Source organism: Malus domestica, chromosome 05, assembly GCF_042453785.1.
Source record: "Malus domestica chromosome 05, GDT2T_hap1".
Classification (NCBI taxonomy): domain Eukaryota; kingdom Viridiplantae; phylum Streptophyta; class Magnoliopsida; order Rosales; family Rosaceae; genus Malus; species Malus domestica.
The window spans coordinates 41875835-41895775 of NC_091665.1; the positions used below are offsets into that span (position 1 = coordinate 41875835).

At 38.3% G+C, this 19941-nt stretch overlaps 5 protein-coding genes across 5 annotated transcripts; 3 read left to right on the forward strand and 2 right to left on the reverse strand.

Annotated features, from left to right (window-relative positions):
- Positions 1 to 569: 569 nt before the first annotated feature.
- LOC103434901 (uncharacterized) lies at positions 570 to 2693 on the forward strand. The gene is made up of 4 exons (XM_070821456.1): positions 570 to 650; positions 1433 to 1896; positions 2087 to 2257; positions 2364 to 2693. The coding sequence occupies exons 2-3, from the start codon at positions 1494 to 1496 to the stop codon at positions 2233 to 2235; spliced, it is 552 nt and encodes a 183-aa protein (XP_070677557.1). The 5' UTR covers positions 570 to 650; positions 1433 to 1493; the 3' UTR covers positions 2236 to 2257; positions 2364 to 2693.
- Positions 2694 to 7015: 4322 nt separating this feature from the next.
- On the forward strand, positions 7016 to 9135 carry LOC103427904 (receptor-like protein 51). Its single transcript, XM_008365989.4, has one exon. It carries the CDS (start codon positions 7316 to 7318, stop codon positions 8744 to 8746), a length of 1431 nt encoding a protein of 476 aa, XP_008364211.2. The 5' UTR covers positions 7016 to 7315; the 3' UTR covers positions 8747 to 9135.
- Positions 9136 to 10429: 1294 nt separating this feature from the next.
- On the forward strand, positions 10430 to 12074 carry LOC103408876 (SAP-like protein BP-73). The gene is made up of 3 exons (XM_008347696.4): positions 10430 to 10672; positions 11021 to 11332; positions 11614 to 12074. Exons 1-3 carry the CDS (start codon positions 10570 to 10572, stop codon positions 11988 to 11990), a joined length of 792 nt encoding a protein of 263 aa, XP_008345918.2. The 5' UTR covers positions 10430 to 10569; the 3' UTR covers positions 11991 to 12074.
- Positions 12075 to 12177: 103 nt separating this feature from the next.
- On the reverse strand, positions 12178 to 14049 carry LOC103408875 (large ribosomal subunit protein uL5). Its single transcript, XM_008347695.4, has 5 exons — positions 13908 to 14049; positions 13699 to 13806; positions 13555 to 13597; positions 13255 to 13450; positions 12178 to 12560 (listed from the first exon to the last, which is right to left on the reverse strand). The coding sequence occupies exons 1-5, from the start codon at positions 13908 to 13910 to the stop codon at positions 12362 to 12364; spliced, it is 549 nt and encodes a 182-aa protein (XP_008345917.1). The 5' UTR covers positions 13911 to 14049; the 3' UTR covers positions 12178 to 12361.
- Positions 14050 to 14632: 583 nt separating this feature from the next.
- On the reverse strand, positions 14633 to 17099 carry LOC103408878 (uncharacterized). The gene is made up of 3 exons (XM_008347697.4): positions 15772 to 17099; positions 15105 to 15276; positions 14633 to 15004 (listed from the first exon to the last, which is right to left on the reverse strand). Exons 1-3 carry the CDS (start codon positions 16455 to 16457, stop codon positions 14765 to 14767), a joined length of 1098 nt encoding a protein of 365 aa, XP_008345919.2. The 5' UTR covers positions 16458 to 17099; the 3' UTR covers positions 14633 to 14764.
- Between the last annotated feature and the right edge of the window lie 2842 nt (positions 17100 to 19941).

The window sequence follows — 19941 nt, forward strand, 5'->3', positions numbered from 1 at the left end:
TGGAAACGCTTCAAGTTCTTTTCTAAGATCTACTTGGATTTTTAATAAGAATTGATTTTAAAAATATTTTTACTAAAAGAGCTTTCAGTCGCTTTAATGCATTTCCAAACGATAGAAATGAAAAAAAATTGGCTAAAATTATCAAGATGGTTTACAGACATATGAGGACTTGTTTGTTTCATCTGGAGTTTGGCCACCATCGTATGAATCACGATGTTCACCTTTTTAAAAATTGATAAAGACTCACAAAGACATTTTAAATTCATCTAACCACCATCGTATTAATCACTAAGCTAGGAATCGAAACTAAGTGTGACCCTTTCAACCACCCTAATATTCTAAAATAAAATTGGAAGGAAAACAAAAAACCCAACTACTCTTATTACTGTGGGCCTTTTTTTGGGTCAAAATCCACATTTGGCAGATTTAATTGGGCCAAAAGCCCAAAACCAGTGTTGGCCTATTACGCTCAAGCCTAATCAATTTGCATTTACACTAATCCAGGTTAAAGAGCGCGCTAATCCGTCACAGTGATCCATCCCGCCTCTTCAAACTTGGAGAAGTATAAATACTCGCACGTCAGATATCATTTTACCTCTCACTCACAACTCGCACCTCCACAATCTCAATCTCTCAATTTCCGGAAATCGGTGAGTTTCTCAATCCCTAATCGTTTCGTACTATCCGTTTGAATGTTTGAATTAGTTGCTGTTCTTAGTTGCTGTTCGTTTGATGGATTCGTGTATTTTCCTAAAACATTTGCTTAATTTCTTGTGAATTTGAATGCAAGTAGCTAATCTGATCGATTCCGTTGTTTGTTGAGCTTCTGGTAGATCGTAGATTTGATTGAATTTTGAGCTCCATTCCGAGTATTTTCCAGGAAATTTTGCTTTTTCTCTGCAGTCGATTTTTTTTTTGGCTTGCTGAGCCTAATGTTGAGCTTCTGGTAGGTTGTAGATTCGCTTGAATTTTGAACTCCATTCTGTTCATCTTGTAGCTTGCTGTTCGAAATTACTCCGTTAATCTCTAAATTCATGTTTTCTAATGTGCTATTGTTCCTATTTGCTAACCTTTTTTTTATTCAAATTTAGGCGAGAGTTATGTTTTGGCTAGTTCCTTTGGTTATCGTTTCGATTTGACCCCTTACTTATCATCTGATTAATTGTTGCTGTTTAAGATCATACTTTGTTCTGTCACTGGATTCTCCTAATGAAAAAGGTTCACAGCAGTCAACAGTGTGTACACTAATTTGAGGTGTATTATGTTTAGCTTTGCTCTGTGATATACTGATCATTACAATGTTTCGTAGATTGAAGCTCATAGTTTTCTCAGGCCTCTTTAAATTTGTATTATAAGAGTGTCAATTTGGTGGATGGAAAATACGTAATGTGGAAAAGGACTGAAATCCTTCTTCCTGATTTGGAATACGCAGCGAGTCGTTGACAGTTAGTGTAATTTGCAGAGATTATATTAAAATCTACAAGTCTGAGACTATGGCAAAATCAGATTCAGCAGAAGAAGTTCCGGCATTCCCTCCACCGCCAGTGGAGCAGGGAATGCGATATACCGTTGATGTGGATATCCCGATGGAAAATGATATATTGTCCGTACAATTTCTTCACCATCTGCGTCAAGTGCTTGAACAACAATTTGGAGAAAATCTAGCAATAAATTTGAGAAACAAGCAACGAATTCTTCATGCGCCCCCGGGGCTTCCCAATAATGGCCTCCCCCCGGCGCCTCCCAATAATGGGCCCCCCCCAAGCCACAATCCAGGGCAAGATCCCCATAACAACAACATCAATGAAAGCAATTACAACAGCAAGGAGGAAAGTGCTAGACTGAAGCAGCAAGAAAGGGCTACACTGAAGAGGAAGAAGAGGAAGCAGCGTGAAGGTAAATCCTGTCTCTGGAAAACATTTAATATCTCAATTAACATTCTATTTATGTTTCTCCCTGTCCCTAAATCTGTCAAGACCCTCGGCGATTGAACTGCTTTCCTCTTTAGTCAAATATATGGTTTTTTATAACTTAAATTTGTTGAGCCGGACTTATAGCCTACTCCAAACACCGAGCGTGGAAACAGGCCCTTTCTTTGAGAACATGGCAGTCAAATTACATGCACTTGCTATGAGTTGCATTCTGGTAAAGAAAGTTGCAATGATGTCTCATAGCCACTTTCTTGCTGCAGCTGAGCATTGGGAAACAATGGAAGGGGTTTCTGGACTACAATGAAACTATTGGATTCATATTTCATGTAAGGATGTTGTTTCTTACGTATATCATTCGTTATTATATTCAGTTTCATGTCATGTTGGGGGCCTCATAAATAAGTAACACCCTATATGCTCTGGTTTTTGCAGAGGATGCGATGAGACAGGATAGAAGTGCCAAGAATAAATACGTAGCCTGATGTGTGTAGTACTGTTCTTTGGTAGTGCTCAATGCTTTCCAAACTGCAACAGCATTCTATACTCGCATGCAGAGTAACTTCTGACTAATGTTTGCTCTCTTCGGGCCTCGTTTACAGATTTTAGACGACTTCATATTTTCGGTTTAAGATGTGAATGTGCTACAACGGATGCCTTATATGACTGAGTTTGTTGAGTTGTATACGTCCTACGAAACTGTTCTGTTGAGTTGTTTGGAAGCCTATATAAACGCAAGAAACAGAATCGCATTGAAGACTTTAATTATTTCGTTTTAACTCGATCTTATTGTTAAGTAACGAACAAAGTCCATACAACCATCACGTAACTAACATCCACGAAGAAGTGGAGGACCAGCCAAGTCTACATACTGTTACTGTTGGAGGACCACCTGCAAGTGTAGTAGTAGTGGTGAAATGTCGAATTTAAAGTCGAAGGTATTGACACCAGTGTGAAGACCTGTTAGAACCAATCAAATGACACTTATACAATATATAATAATTTGCACAGTTTATTACAAATGAAAAATACAACAACAGATACTATATATCAAAATATAAACACTTCATGAAATTGCACATAAAATCACAAATCACTGACTTGTTATTTGAAGAAAAATTGAATCCAAAAAGAAATAAAAAACGTAGCTTGTGCTTTTCACCAATCTGAGCCCAAACCCTTCAAGTTTAAAGCCTAAGGTCCTTGGCTTTAGCTTAATTTCTTTCAAATGGACCACACTTTTGATTCCCCCCACTACACTCCTCATTGTCAACATGGTTGGTGTTGTAGCTGGATTTTCGGACGCCCTTAACAAGGGATACGAAGCTTGGGGGCCACTTTTCGGGAAGGTTTTCTTCGCCTTCTGGGTGATTCTTCATCTCTATCCCTTCCTCAAAGGTCTCATGGGACGCCAAAACCGGACTCCAACCATCGTTATTTTGTGGTCAGTGCTCTTGGCCTCTGTCTTCTCTCTTGTTTGGGTGAAGATAAATCCCTTTGTGAGCAAAGTGGACAGCTCAACGCTTGCTCAAAGCTGCATTTCCATAGACTGCTGAGACATTACCTGAAAGTTTTCCACGATTTTGAATTCGTTATAGTTTGAATGCGAGGAAAAACTCGATTTCTGGGAATCACAAGTGAGTTCTTTGTAGTTTAGAAAGATTTGTAATGATTTTTTTTCCTTTTTCTTTTGGATTTTGACAATCAGTGTGTAAAGATTTAATCATTGCTGTCCTACAATATCAGTGTACGAAGATGTTGTAATTGTCCCTTCCAATTGCATTTGGATCACGTCTCATCATCACTTAGTGATGTATTTTTGTCTATTTTTTGTTCTAAATCATTAACGTTGGGGAGAAAAACTTGTGTACGGGACCTAAACACATGATTTGTAAGACAATTTTTGTAAAATATGGGATATTCTTTGTTAGATTCAATATGAGAGTTGTCATAGTTAAGCATTTGTATCGAAGCTTTCCTCCAACAATGTGAATAGGTCATGGATACAGTTATCCCACGGAGTTACGCTCACAATGGAATGGACTCGGTGGTACCAACCATATAGGGCAGCAGGCTCAAAGGTCTAGGAGTTAGAGACTAGTGTGAAGTTGTGTCGAACAAAACACAAAATAACGTTATTTTATGTGAAAAGTTGAACGAATGACGTGATCTGTGATTGAACCGAAGCATTTTCCCTAAACCAGACTTTTCTCGTACGCTAGCTAACACATCATTTTCTTATGAGTAACCTTGTCTTGATAGAAAAGCAGAAATATGAGCATCAGAATACGGCCCCCACTCCCGATCGAATGGTCACTCTCCCTCGCATGGTCTCAGAACCAGAAATCTTACCGTTGTTTCACAACTAAATTCCTCAAAACCTTTCTACTTCTATGTCGCACCCTCTGTCTTTTAAAATAAGTCACAACAACACAATGATTGTTTTCTATATATATATATATATATATAATATAGAGTATACCGTAAGGCAAAAGGGTTGGACACAACAAAAGTCCACTTGAGATTCTTTCTAAATTTCTATGTTCGGAGTAGACGGACTCAGAAATTCAAGTTGTTCAAAAGAGAGATCATGACTATTTAAAACTTTGCTTTTCTGTAAAATGGATCAGTGTAATATGATGTTTTAGACACAGAATTTCGGAGATATCTCAACTCTAACTAAAAAATATTGGATTTTCAGATTTTCAGATTTTATATTATAAATCCCGTTGGGCTTTTGGCCTTTGCCTTTAACGGAAGGCTAAATATTTAAAAGAAATTTGTCGGATTAACAAGCCATTTACTTATTATTTAATTAATTACTCCATTAATTAACCTGTTGAAAACTGGAAAGCTGAAATCTGCCTTCGAGTCCTTCTGATGAGATTTTTTTTCAGATTTTCTTTGTCGGGATCCTAAGAATTTTCATATATTCATTGTGTGATCAGTTTTCATTAAGTATTATTTATGTTTAATTTTAAATAAAATAATTTAAAATAATTTTGACCGCCTAATATACGATAGAAAGTTAGAATATGAGGAACTTTAGGATCCCCACAATTTAAATCCGGATGAGATCCAAATCCAAGTTGTTGACCCATGTTCTTGTATTTAACAGAAAATGATCCTCTCCTAATCTCTTTCCACCTAATCCACCTAGTTTGGGATCTGGACCGTTGAAATTTAATTCAACTGCTACAAATAGGGGATCCCTTTAAAAGTGATAATAACTATAGCCGGTAGATCAAATTTCAACGATCCGAATTCCAAACTTGATGGATTAGGTGGAAATTGATTCGGAGAGGATCCCTTTCCGTATTTAACAGCAGCACGTATGTTCAAACAAGGTACTACACGTGTGGCCACATAAGAATGTCCCTGGTTTTATCGTTATTTACACACTCAACCAGGCCAGCCTTTTCATACAGGCAACCACTCTTTTATTTTCCATAATTAATGCTGCAAAAAGACAAAGGTGAAAAAGTTGGTAGATTATTATTTTGTTTGCCTAAATGGTGTTAATTGCTGCTGGTTTAATTTCTCCAACTTGATTAATTCAACACTTTTTGACAAATAAAGGGGACGAATAAGGATGGTAAAAATCATCATGACAAATCTTTATGTTTATCAACTACAAATCATCATTAAACTTCAAATTAACTAATTACCTTACTCCTTGGAAGAAAAAAAAATCAACTACTATGTTGATCGCTCAAAGTTGTCACTTAGAATTACTATTTAGTAAATAATATTCTCTACTTGTAAGTAAAAATTTTTTAATTCAAGAATTTTATCTGAGGAGGGGCCTCACAACATGAAAAATTAGAGTAAATTGCACAAACGTTGAAAGACCCATCAAATTCTATTCAGTGAGCTAAAAACATTGTAGAAACTCAAATGCTTGAATATGAGGTAAATAGTTAAGCGAGAACATTTAAAATATGACAAAAGGACTAAAGAAAATACAAAGAAAAGTTAATAGCAAAATGAGGGAAAGGGAAATCTACACTGAAATAAGAGAGATGAGTGAACAAGAGGCCTGCAAAGAAAAAGAGAATTTGGACTGAGAAGAGGCACACTTGAATTTTAATAGTATTCGACTGATAAGCAACAAGAACAATATGTTATGGTTTGTCTAAAGGAAATCCAGGTCCTACTGCATGTGGATGAGTTTTCAGGAATTGTCATGGTCATTTTGTTGGAGGTTTCTGTCAACGGATTGGTCATCGCAACTCTTGTTTTGCAAAGTTATCAGCAATTATTATTGGTATTGAGTTTGCATATCAGCGGGGTTAGCATTGTCTTTGGTTGGAAAGTGATAGTTCTAGTATTATTTCTGCTCTTCAATCGTCTGATTTTTGATCCTCCTTGGCCTCTTCATACGCAATAGTCTATATGTTTGGATCGCATTCGGAAAATGACTTTCTACACATCTCACATATATCGCAAAGGAAATCTTGTTGTGGACAATCTTGCTAACATGGGCTTGTCTTCTCCATTTTTAACATGGCATGATTCTCCTCCGATAGCGGTTCGTGCTGCTTTGTTTTCAGACTATGTTCGCTTGCCTGGTTACCGCTTCTCAAATTAATGTGCATGTCGACATCCAGGTTTGTCTCACTTTCTTTTTTTCTCCTAACTTTATGGTGTTGTTTGACTTGTTTTGCAGGTTTAGACCTTTAGGTTTGGTTCTAAACGGGTTAGGTTTCATGTCCACCCCTCTTTTCTTTGTATCATTCTCTAAAGTTTATGTCCCCCTGACTAGGTGTAATTTATTTTTTCGTTATTAATAAAATTACCCTTGTACCGTCGAGATCTTCCAAAGAAAAAAAAAAAAAAAAAAAAAAGGCAGAATGGTCCAAAACCATTCTAATCCCTTAGTGGCTCCACACATAAACAATGAATGACTACCAACCAGCATTAATAAGATGAGTATGAAACTCAAATAACATTTGTTAGCCTATCATAATTGCTCGAAAATAATAAGCTAAGAATTTATCACGGTTTTGAGGTGTAGCGGAAAAATATAAATAGTGAAGAAGCACAAAACATCAATTTTAAAACAAGCATGAAGCGGGCTGTAAACTCAGACCTGCGAATAGGTGAGTTCACCTTCATGTTCGTATCTTGATAATGAGGTGAATGCAGGAGGAATACCAGCTGGACAATGAAAACAAAAGTCCCGTTATGCAACTTTTGCAAGAGTTGAAGGGCATAAAAGTAATTCTAAGAGACAACACAGCTTCCTAAATCTCATATCATTGTTCCCAAGCTCTCTCACAGGTCACTCACTGTACACACTCAAGCACCTCACACAAATACACACTCACACTCTTCCCCATAACGCCAAAGCTCTCTCTCTCTCTCTCTTTCTCTCTCTTAAAAAAATGGAACCACCACCACTGCCTCCCACTCTGCTTCTCTACCTCCTCCTCCTCCTCTCCGCCACCGCCCTCTCAGCCAAAGCACCACTCCCCCCAACCCCATCTCCCAACTCCTCCCCCACCCCACCGAATTCTACCACCACCCCAAGGTCCCCAACCTTACCATCCTCACCATCAGCCAAAGCACCACTCCCCCCAACCCCATCTCCCACCTCCTCCCCCACCCCACCGAATTCTACCACCACCCCAAGGTCCCCAACCTTACCATCCTCACCATCTTCAAGCACACTTGACCCAAAGCAACTCAGAGCCCTCCAGTCCCTCAACATTCCCACCTCCAAAGACCCCTGCAGAAACCCCTCCATCCTCCCCCCAAACACCACCATCTGCGACTCCTCCAAGCCCTTCCGCCACCTCCTCTCCCTCCGCCTCGCCAACTGCTCCGACGACGTCGCCCTCTCCTTCACCGCCCTCAAATCCCTCTCTACCCTCCAGTCCCTCCAGTTCCTCAACTGCCCCATTGCCCCAATCCGCTTCCCCGCCGACCTCGTTGCCTCCCTCCACTCCTTCACCTGCATCAACTCCCTCCGCCACCTCACCGGCGTCTGGCTCGCCCGCCTCCAAAACCTCACCGATCTCACCGTCTCCAACGTCCAAGTCAATGCCTCAGGACCCTTCGTCATCCTCGGAAGCTTGAAGAAGCTCAGATCAGTCACCATCTCCCACGCCAATTTAACCGGCAGCATTCCGAAACGCATGAATTTAAACCTTACCCACATAGATTTTTCCGGCAATAAGCTTCAGGGGAAGATACCCAGTGCCCTCACACTCCTGGAAAACCTCGAAACCTTAAACCTTTCCTCCAATTCCATCAATGGCTCAATACCCACTTCGTTCGGGGACCTGATTTCGTTAAAGAACGTGTCTTTGTCTTCAAATTCTTTATCCGGCGCCATCCCGGAGTCGATTTCAGCAATCCCGGGCCTAGTCCATCTCGATCTGAGCTCGAATCAGCTCAACGGAACAATCCCGAAATTCCTCTCCGACATGAAGAGCTTGAAGCACTTGAATCTCGCAAACAACAAATTTCACGGTGTCGTGCCGTTCAATGTGTCGTTCATTAGCAGATTGCAAGTGTTCAAGATCAGCAGGAACAGCGACCTCTGCTACAACCACTCTGTTCTGTCGTCGAAACTGAAGCTGGGGATTTCTCCCTGCGACAAACATGGACTGCCCATGTCGCCGCCACCGGCGAAAGCTGATTCGTCGGCGGACAACAGCAGCGATTCGGACTACGACGACACCGACGAGGATGATCAGAAGCAGGATCGACATCATGGTCCGAATAAGGTTGTTCTTGGTGTGGCCATTGGGCTTTCTTCCATTGTCTTCCTCATTATTTTCTTGGTTCTTGTCTCGAAATGCTGTCGTTGAAAGTTGATCAAGCTTGAAATTGCATTGTTTTGTTGATTAATTTTAGGGAAAGTAATTTTGCACACCAGTTTTCTCCTCGTTTCTGTCGATAGGTGTTTTTTTTATAATTTATTCAATCCGATGACCGGAAAAATAACGGTAAGAGTCCCGAGGAGAAAAAAAAAGAGTGCGGAAAACATTTCCTTTAATTTCATTGCTTAAAGTTGATTAGATTAGGCCAAATTGGTTGTTAAGAGGTGAATTTTGATGGATTGCTGTGGAGAGAAAAGAGCAGTGGGGTTTTTTCATTATTTTCTGATAGGTTTTGGCAAGTGGCCACTTGGGTGTATTATTATTTTCATGTGTTCTCCAAATATAATATAATTATGTAATATTTCTTCCTTCTGCCACGATCATTTGCTTAAATTTACTTTGGTTTTGGTACAGTTTGGTATTTTCTTAGTTAATAGAAGTCATGATCCTTGTATGCCTCTTTTGGAATTCAAATAATGTTGATGCCAGATATGCGCGTTCGGTCAGTTGGTCAATACAGTATTTTCGCTTGCCTAACATCCAAATATGAATTTCACATTAAAGTTGTTTAGAATATCGTGTTATTAAAACTTTGTGGATTTCCTTTTTAGGATGCTAAGAACAAAAAAGAAATATTTACAGCTGTTTCTGCTTGAATAGAGAAGACAATGGTAGGTTGGTGATGATTGATCTCCAAGTGGAAAATTATGAAGAATAATAGGAACGATCGTATTAGAAGCGGTTTGTTTCGGGAAGTGGCAAGTGAAAGAAAAATTAACTTCGATACCAAAAACGACTAGGATCCGGCTTTTCTGCCCTTCCGCTTTCTATACACTCGATCCATTCTTATTTTGCGCAGTCACGGTTAAATCACATTAATATTTTATATTGATTTTTTTATAGAGATAATAAGACAAAAAGCAATAGTAATATAAATTGTTGACGTGGTTTAACCATGACTACACAAATAAGAGGGAATAAAAATATATGGAAAGTGGGAGGGTAGAGAAGCCAGGTCCAATGAGCAAAGAAAGATGATATGATTGGTCGCACACGCGTGTGTGATTTGTGGTCACAATTAAATGTTGATGCGATTGTTTATTTCACTTATTGTACAAATGTAGAGTGTCAATGCGTTTGTTTATTTCACTTATTGTACAAGGGGTGTGATATTCACATACCTTATTTTACTTCTCACACATTTTTTTAATTTTCGACCGTCAGATCAGATGAATTGAAGAAGATCAACAGACATAAATTATCAAGGAGTGTGTGAGAAGTAAAATTGAGTATGTATATCACACCCCATTGTACAAACGTGTAGTTTTGATGCGTCGGTCGCCCCTTGTGTACTTCCACCTGAATCCGGATTCTCGTCGAATCTTTTTTGTGATGATTTTAGGAATCCGTGAATCATATTCATTCATCGTATATTATACAGTTAGAAATTATTTTAAATATTTTTATTTAAAATTAATTACAAACAATATTTGACAAAAATTAACCACATGATATATACGATGAACAGACACGATATACAAATCTTCAAGATCCTCACAAAAAAGAATCCGAAGAGGATCCTATTGGTTTCCGCCTAAACAACAAGACTAGCCAAAAATAAACAAATAAATAGTGGCGCGTGTTTTGCACACGCCACGAGAAGTTGTGGACGAGAAAATTTGTAATGAAATATTACGCAAGGGGAAAGAAGTGTCAGAATCTAATCCGTTTGTATTCTCAGAATATTCAAGAACAATTTTCCAGGAAAATCTAATTTCCGCATTCAGAAACCCAAAATTTTCCGGGAAAATATGGGCGCGAGTGGTTTTCAATACGATTCTGTGCTTCGGTTTCCGACTTTCTTCTCTTTCAGCAAGCAGCCCAAGCTGGGAAACCCCATTTTCTCTCTCAAAGGTATTCACTTTTCCGCAATTCCACCTTAAATTTTGCAATTGGGTTCTTCTCAGAACTGTTCAAAAAAGATCCCTCAGCTTGGTTTAGGTATTTTCTTGTCTGGAATTGCTACAAAATTTTACTACTTTTAGTTGATAACGCGATATTTTAAACTACTCTGATATACGGGACGAGAAAAAGGATTCAAACAATAATTTAAACTACTCTGATCTACGGATGAAGGGATTCAAACTCGAGTGCAAGGACTACATCGAATAAAATAAATAAATATTTAGTAGCTATTGAATTATCATTCCTGTTTTGATAACGGAAGTTCGGATATTTGATGATGCAGCTTGTTGATTGCAGATGTGTCCCCACTCTTTGAGCGAAAGGAGCTTCACTTAACAGTCACCTGCAGCGTTGGATCTCAAGGAAATGGAAGAGACCAACCACCTCGGCGACGATCAGAAAGAGCGAACAAGGATGGAAGCAAGAAACGGGGATCCAGAAAAACGAACGCAAACCAGGAAGAGATCATTTCTCTATTCAGACGGATTCAGACTTCGATCTCAAAAGAAGGGTCTGTGGATGACGAGAAGATTGGCTCCGATGACTATGAAGATAGGCCGCATTCTGATTCGATTCTTCGCGCTCTTCACGGGTTAAGGAATCCGAAAGGTAATGTCGATGAGATGAATGCCTTGTTTGATTCCGTCGTGCACAATTTTTGCAACTGGACATGCTCATTTTTCGTGGTTAGGTTAGGTGTCGACTGCAATGTGCCTACCTCGTTCCATCTTGGTTTGGATTTCTATCCCGTAGATCAGAGTAGTTTAGAATATTGATTGCTTGCAACAAGGAGGAGTCGAAGCAATTTAAGAGTGATTAGTTTCGAGTTATGATGATTAGGTTTATCATCTTTCACATACTATTTCTTAATCAAATTATATTTACTGCAGGCAAAGCTGATGAGAAGGACGGGAAAAAGGTTTTCATAAGGAGAACCGATACGAGAGAGGAGCAAATGCAGAGTAATCCTCCAGTTGCAGAGTTCAAGTTGACACGGCCGCCATCAAAATTTGTGAAACGATCCCCGATTCCACATCCATCGACCCCGAGATCACAGTTTCTGGATCTGGATAACGGAGCAACACCTTCGGCGACTGGAAGGTCCGGTGCAGAGGAATTAGATTTAAGGTCCGGTGCAGAGGAATTAGATTTAGTGAGAGTGGAAGGAATGAAACTCCCCGAGCTGAAGGAGCTCGCAAAGTCGAGAGGAATGAGAGGTTACTCAAAACTCAAAAAAATGGAGCTTGTGAAACTGCTCAAGTCTTAAGGCAGCGTAAAAAGCCGAAACATTTACATTTGTATCAGAGCATTATGTGTATGCGAGAAATCGAATTTCGGATTTTTCTCTTCAGGTTTTATGCAGATAACCCGAAAACAGCAAGACATCGGGGTTGTTTTCTAAACCGAAAACAGCAATCACAAATTTAGCTAAAGTGGTTGTAAAGGAAGCACTGTAACAAGAAATAAAATACGCTCCCATATAAGCAAAACGAGTTTGACCGTCGGATAGCTCTTAACATAAAAAATACTCGCACGTCTTAGAAAACGTCTTAGAAAAGTAATAGCTCCTGAATTGACACAAAGTAGCAACAACTTGCCAAACCTAAAACAAAATATCCACGATTGTGGCTGATCTGTCTAGCCGGTAATATTTTGGGACTTGTTGAGGATGACTCCTTCATATTTGACCTGGAACCACTTCATTGCGTCCTCCTTGGTAACCCTGTGCTGAATGCCAACACGCGCCTTGCATCTGCGGCGGCGTCCCACACGGTACCCTGGGCGCTCTAGAACGACAAAGAAGTCCATACCATAGATACCGGTAGAAGGGTCATACCTGATGAATGAAAAACAAACTGGTTAGAGATTGGAAATCATACACCGCCTATGTTCGCACATTATATTCAACACGGATCTAAAATAATATCAGCCAGATAAGAGATGGTAAAAAATGAATCCAAAATACATTGTGAAATTTAACACCTTAGAAAGATATAAACATGATTGAGAAAAGATAACTAGGACAAAAAGTCGTTCAAAGGGAATCCGAGATGACCACAGGTAGGGCAAGGTAAGCATATCATTCCCAACCTGAGGTATATAGTGCCTCACTCAAACTTGAAATAATTTTAGCGATGCGAGACAACTAGTGCCTCGCGCAAACCCGAGATAATCCAAATTACACCAAACACTAGCTTTTGCGAAAATGCTATTTTCCGTTCACAAGGATCTAGCTCCATTGTTACGCTACGCTGCACAACTTTTCCAGACCATTTATTCTGAAATGTAAACTGAATTGCGGCAGTCTAGTTGGAACTTATTTTAAGAATTCAAAAGTTTATGAGCAAATCCAAATCCCGTATAAAAGCTAAATAACTATTCCCAATCTCATAAATTGTAATCTAAAGCGCGAACACAAAACCAACCAGCATACCATACATGTCATTCCACCAATTCATCAAACACAATCATTCTGCAAAGACAATTTTAACGAGGGTATATGGCAAGATGAAAAATTGAGAAGCACCAACTTGATTCCGAGATCGATATGTTCCTGAATACCGAAACCAAAGCATCCGGTGTCGCTGAAGTTCCTGCGCAACAGCTCGTATTCCTTGACCTTCAGTCCACTCTCCAAAAGCTGCATTGCCTTATCGCCGCGGACAGTCACGTAGCAGGCAATCTTCTCGTTACGCCTGATCCCGAAAGACCTCACAGTGTACCGAGCTGCACAGAATCACAACTCCCAAATAAATACACGAACAAATAATACAAAAATAACCACACAAAAAATATCAGAGATAATCTAATCTGATCAAATCAAATCTCACCTTTGGAAAAGACAGGGGTCTGGCCACTGAGCTGCTCCAAGACCTAGGGCAAGGGGCAAAATAGGAAATGAAATATCAGCATACGATTGTTGATTTATTTTTGGGTGGGTGGGGGAGGTTGAGAAGTAAGTAAAAAGGAGAAACCTTGGCGGCTCTGGTGAGACGATCGCCGCTTTCTCCGACGGAGATGTTGAGGACGAGCTTCTGAACCTTGATTTCCCTCATGGGATTCGCCAGCTTGTTCTCCGACGCCTGAAAATTCAATATACAGAAACAACAGATTCATCAGAAATCCATACTATCATGAGAGAGAGAGAGAGAGAGAGAGAGGGAGAGAGGGAGGAGAAAGAGACCATTGTGGGATGAGGAGTGTTGCAGAGAAGGCGGAGCAGCAGCGGAAGTTGGAGAAGATGGAGTACAAATAGGAGGCGATATGAGGGAGCTAGGGTTTTTATTTCTCATTTGGGCTGGGTCGGAACGCTAATTTGACTTCAACCCGACAGTATTTCGGGTCGGAAGTGAATAATCTAACCCAACACTTTGGTTGGGCTCGTGGATTTTTTCCGGCCCAGCAATAAATGTTTACGTTTTTATTAGGGAAATAATTTTTCCCACACCATCGTTAACTTCTCATATGTGTGTAAGCATCTTACAAAAAACTCAAAAACAAAATTTGGCAGCTACGTCAAATTAGGCAGCAAAGGCCTAGACGTTATTCCGTGTCAGATATGAAGCATCGGTTGGAGAAAGTTTTGTTGCTTTTTGTTACCGTTGAATATCTACTTGGCACTTTTGACATCTCATTTGAAAATGCTCTAAATAGAGTGAAGATCATTTCATTTTTATAACAATATATTTACACTATGGGACGGAGAAATAAATTGATATCGAACTCGCCATTTACGAAATTCAACCTCTCATTTTTAAGTGAAAACTATGACTAGCAAATAGATGGAAACCCCGTTTAGTCAGTGATTCGAACTTCTCTCCCGGTATGCTTGTTCTTCCACAGTTACACACAAAAGTCATGCTGCATCATAAGTCGCTGCAACCTAACATTTGAACTGAAAGTGCAGAATTCATGGAAACATGTCTATTCAATTCAATCACTTTAACAAATGGAGTCTACAACAAACAAACGACAATTTTTTCCTTTTCTATATCATGTCCTAGCTTTTCGTTTTCATATTTGAGCTACAGCTGCGAAAATCTACGCCAAATCCCACAAAAACAATCGAAAAACATCACCCGTCACACTGCAAGAAAGCAGCAAATAACCGCACTCTGCCAGTCGCCAAGACGGCAACTCTTGTAGCGTGAGACCTCTAGTCTTCAGGGCGTGTACGCAGAAACCACAAGAGTTTGTTTTACAAGAGACCGGAAACAATCCGATTAAAAGCAACACGTCACAATACTCCACACGATGCACGATACATGATACACATACAGCCTTGAAACATAATGCAACGGAGGAACCTTGAGATTTTATTCACATCCCTTTGCTAGAACATATTCACACGAAAAAACCATGGAAGTACAAAAGCTATTACCAGACACGCCATTAAGAAGTTGCAAAATGGCTGTCGCCGCCAACATGATACATTCCTCTCCGATGAATTATTACCGATATCAGCAAGCGTTGCTTCATGCCAGTCCTCCATAAATCCATTATCCCCATGACCGGTAATATTTTGCGCAGTCTCACCACATATTTCACATGTCCTGCATGAATAAAATGAGAATGGATTTTGCATAAATTGTAACAAAAACAGTTTAAAATCAACTAGGATTGCTTAGTTGTAGGAAATGAAGACCCTCTCTCTATCCCTCTTCTGCTACCTCGCGATTTGCTTAGTTGTAGGAAATGAAATCTGATAAGTTTTCACTCAAACACTTAATGGAGGTTCAGTTTGTTTCCTCATTCCGAAAAGGAAAAAAACCATCGTTCTTCCAGCAAGCGACTAAGTTAAACATTTAGTAACAAGTTGATGAAAACTTGTTTATCGGGAACCTTCGTCTGAAGTCCAGATTTTAACGGGCATAGATAAAAATTAAGATCACATACCCAACATTATGAGCTCAGAAACATCAAACACGAGATGCATAATAAGAAAAACACAAACACTATAGGCAGTGCTGCCGAGCACAAAGTGTATGAAGCTTAAAGCATATTGTCAAAAGACATGTATTGTTAAAAGGAAACGAGGAAAGAGTTACCTGTTTCCTCTTAGCCTAAACCATGCTTCGGCACAATGACCATGAGCAACGCCAAGCTCATCTTTACACCCACAACCGAGATTAATTAAATCCGCTGTGATAGAACTATTAGCAGTTTCCATTTTTCTCTCCGGTGAGATATCAGAACCTAAATGGCAAATCCTGCAAACCCTTTCCCCATCCCATCTATCACCAAACCCTCTACCACTCCCAGACTTCATATCAATCACACATGAATCCTTTTCTGCTTGAGGCACCTTCTTCTTTGAATCTTCTGCTAATACCTTACTCGACTCACCCGAATTAATGACAACAACAGTCTCAGACACATTCCCATCAACCAAATTGTTTGAATTCTTATTAGCTCCTTGCTCAACTTGACTAGGTACCTCATCTCCTTGCTCAACTTGTCTAGGTACCTCATCACTACCACGCTGTCCGCATGCCTCCTTATCATTCGGCTTCTCAAGCCCTTCTACCACTGCTTTATCAGACTCCAGCTCACTCCCCATTGTGTCCAAACCTTCATTTTTCCCGTTGACACGAACATCCTCTTCGGATTCAATCACAATGGCAGTCTCAACAACCGACCAAACAACAGAATCTTTCGACTTTTCGCTCCCCTTTTGATCAACTCCACCCAACACCTCACTCCTATCCTGCAAATCACATGCCCCGGCATCCATTGCTAAACAAAAGCTCTCTCTAACCTCCAAAGACACCAACTTTCTCACACGCCCAGCAAAACAATACAGACCCAATTCTAAAACTTCACAGAAAAAACACTAACTCCAAGAGTTCATACACAAATCCAATTGAACAACCAAAGTTCACATAACATTCTTATCTCTCTAAACCATAAGCAATGTGATAAAAAAGCACTCCATGCGTGTGTACATATAATCTCCAATCATAAAATAATAGATGAATAAACTAAAACAACTAGAAAATCCCAACAGGTAAAAATCCAACCTTTATCCGTACACGCCTGCTCAATCCCAGAGATGTAGCTGCAAAAAACAGAACTTTATCCTCAGAAACTAAAATATGGGAACTTTCAGATCTGGGATTTTAATTTTATACGATTTCAACTACACCAAGTGTGTGATTTCAAATTCTAGGAATTGGGTTTTTGATAAAATTATATAGTGGGCACACAGGAAAGAGTAGAAGGTTGGTGAAGAATCCAAACAAAAGATGAAAATTGGATAAAAAAAACATAGAAATGTTGAGGGAATGAATAAATAATAACCCTTGAATTTGGATTGGTTGGAAAGTGCAGAGATTTATTTCTATTTTTATTGGAGGTGAAGGTGCAAAGAATTAATCAAAAATATTTTTTTGTTATTTGCTAGTTGTGGGAATTTAATGTAAGGAAAACGAAAAGGATATATCCTTTTCGTTAAAGATGAACAGTAACAGAAGTGTTGCGTTAAAACTCCTTTTAATGTATTCTTATTTGGATAGGAATTGATTTTTTTTCTTTTTAAAACGGGGCTAAATGCAAAAAATTCAAATAGAACTATTCAGTAATAAATCTTAATCGAGACATCTTAAGTTGATCTTCATGAATAAAACTAACTGAACACGGAGAAATAAGGTAAAATTGCCCAAATCTAAATCATGACTATAAGTTTTTAGGTCACTAAACTATCGGTTACAAATTCTTTTTTCTATAGACATGCCTAAGTTCCATTGTCAAGATCTTCAAAACAACTTTCAACATGCCAAAACAACGAGACCAAAAACTGATTATTGCCCAAACGCTTTCAAGACCAAATGGACAGGAATTCTATTTGGCAGAAATTGCTTGGGGTTGCGTTTTAAATGGGTAAATCGTTGTGTGATGGCGTTTTGTGTTGTGTCGGACTGTTTTTGCCGCGAATTGAGGACCCAGAGGAGTGTACAAGGTGGGAAGGAAGTCTTCAGGTAGATTCAATTGTTTGCGGATTTACTTTCAATGATTGGTTAGATGTGATGTCTCTTCCTACTGACAAGGCCAAGTACTCCTGACGGTACGCCGTGTTTGACTCCCGACTAGTTAGAGTGATATAACTCTTGATGTAGAATTCTGTAGTAAGGTCTCAATGCCTTTTTCATTGGGATACCGACAATAAGTCGCTATGTATAGTAGTTAGAGTGATGCTAGATTGACAATAAGATGTGTATAACTCTCCAATCCTATAGTGAGGTCTTCCTTCTTGATGAACTTGGATCCAGTATTTAAATTATCCATGAAATTGTCGATATTTTCGTTGAAATATCCGAAAAATCAATGATCATTATAGAAGCAGGGGTAAAATGTAAACTTCACATTTTATCAATGTGGTATATTTACCGATTTGCTATAGAAATTTAGTCGAAACCGCATTGCAGATTTCGAACTTTTAAAAAAAAAAAATTCTCTAATTTTGACTAAATATGTATGAGTTGATATACTCATCCCATTGCAAATTTCCATAATTTCTTTCGAAGGGACCAATATCGATATCGATACATTCAACGATATTTTCATAAATTTGCATATTGATATTTTAAACATTGGTTGAATCTAGGTAAACTTTTCCATTTGTTCTTTTTTTTTTTTTTTGGTTTGCAAGTTAAGAACAAGATTCATGATTCGTCAGAAGTTCAGAAAAATTACTAAAAATGGTGCACCAACCCTACCCTATCGACAAAAACATGTTGATGCTCCAAAGCTTCTATCTTGAGTGATAGAAGGCTTTATTTCTCTATTTAAAAATATAAGATATTAGGAGTTGGATTCTTAAATTTGTCTTCTTCTTCTTTTTTTTTTTTTTTTTGTCAAAGCTTAATTTGTCATTGGCTCAGACTCAAATTATATTACTAGGGTTACAATAATTCATATAAAACTAGTAAGCTATGGTGTATTTATCACGAAATATAAGTTCATAAATATTGTATGTGATTTTTCTTTTGAGTACGAAGAAAGCTTTGTTGATTGACTCAAGAATTACAATAGTGGATGTAAGACTTAGCCTGTTTGGAAACTATCCTTTCAGGATTGAATTGTAAATAATATTAAAGCACATTTCAAGGCAAACAGAAATTACTCGATAAACAAAACGTCAAATGCGACCCAAAGTTATAATTTGTTGAATGTTGATTAACCAATTGGATAAGCTTACTTTTCTTGGACGGCAAACAACTTCTCTTATTCTTGGTATCAGTCTCTAATTATATATGAAAAATCCTTAACTCAAGGAGGTCAAAACTTAAAATACTTTAATATAAGGTAGCCAGGTAGTGGGATGGGATATTAGGGGAGTTGATTTGTAGGAAGATAAATGTTAAGGAGACTCTTTCGAAGTGAGACTCTCAGTTATCTCATAATTTTATGCTAATTTATGTGCAAATATTATGAAACATTGTGCTAAAAACAAGATACGGCAAAGTCCATAGAGAGTATCTTCTAGGAAACAAGTTAAGTAGGATTAGTTATTTTCTTGATGGTGAAAGTTACCTAACTAATTGACAACAATTAGCAGTATCATTGTTTAACTTAGAATTAATCAGACGTTTGTTGTACTTATACGCAAAATAATAAGCATCAATATAATTATATTCTTTAAAAATATAAAAAAATAAAATATAATTACATTCTTTTGTCCTGATAGCAATAAAGAAACCCATTTGGATGGAGGAATTTGAAAGAAAAGAAATGTGGTGGATTTGAAATTTTGGTTTTTTTTCTTTGTTTTTAGTTTAAGTGCATACGTAGATTCTAATCGTTTAAACAAACAATTTTACCTCATAATATTTTATATATTCTTATTTGAAGAAAGAAAATGAATGAAATAATATTAATAGTTCCTAAAGGGACATTATCTGATTAAGATACACAAGGCCCCTGCAATAATTGCAGAGATGACTCAATCAACTTCGTATGTACCAAAAATATATTATCTCACACCTTACATGAAACCAGTTCATCGTTGTGTGATATTTTGATTCAATAATACATTGTAATGTAAAAAATAATAATTGTACATGACAATGCATTATTAAACAAGAGACATCACGTAGCGATAAAACTCATTTTATGTAAGTCTTTCTCTATTTCAACTATTTAGTTTTAACTTATTTATGTCTGAAACACTAACGAAACAATAACACATTGTTATATGTGTTTAATTTGCCCACGTGACC

Coding starts and splice junctions, on each gene's coding strand:
- LOC103408876 (XM_008347696.4), top strand. CDS start 10,570: ATGGGCGCGAGTGGTTTTCAATACGATTCTGTGCTTCGGTTTCCGACT. Junction 10,673..11,020: donor CCCCATTTTCTCTCTCAAAG/GTATTCACTTTT, acceptor TGTTGATTGCAG/ATGTGTCCCCACTCTTTGAG. Junction 11,333..11,613: donor CGGGTTAAGGAATCCGAAAG/GTAATGTCGATG, acceptor TATTTACTGCAG/GCAAAGCTGATGAGAAGGAC.
- LOC103427904 (XM_008365989.4), top strand. CDS start 7,316: ATGGAACCACCACCACTGCCTCCCACTCTGCTTCTCTACCTCCTCCTC.
- LOC103434901 (XM_070821456.1), top strand. CDS start 1,494: ATGGCAAAATCAGATTCAGCAGAAGAAGTTCCGGCATTCCCTCCACCG. Junction 1,897..2,086: donor GAAGAGGAAGCAGCGTGAAG/GTAAATCCTGTC, acceptor GCGTGGAAACAG/GCCCTTTCTTTGAGAACATG.
- LOC103408878 (XM_008347697.4), bottom strand. CDS start 16,457: ATGGATGCCGGGGCATGTGATTTGCAGGATAGGAGTGAGGTGTTGGGT. Junction 15,277..15,771: donor TTTAGGCTAAGAGGAAACAG/GTAACTCTTTCC, acceptor TTATTCATGCAG/GACATGTGAAATATGTGGTG. Junction 15,005..15,104: donor ACTTCTTAATGGCGTGTCTG/GTAATAGCTTTT, acceptor TTATGTTTCAAG/GCTGTATGTGTATCATGTAT.
- LOC103408875 (XM_008347695.4), bottom strand. Junction 13,598..13,698: donor GTCTCACCAGAGCCGCCAAG/GTTTCTCCTTTT, acceptor CCCTTGCCCTAG/GTCTTGGAGCAGCTCAGTGG. Junction 12,561..13,254: donor CATATCGATCTCGGAATCAA/GTTGGTGCTTCT, acceptor TTCATTCATCAG/GTATGACCCTTCTACCGGTA.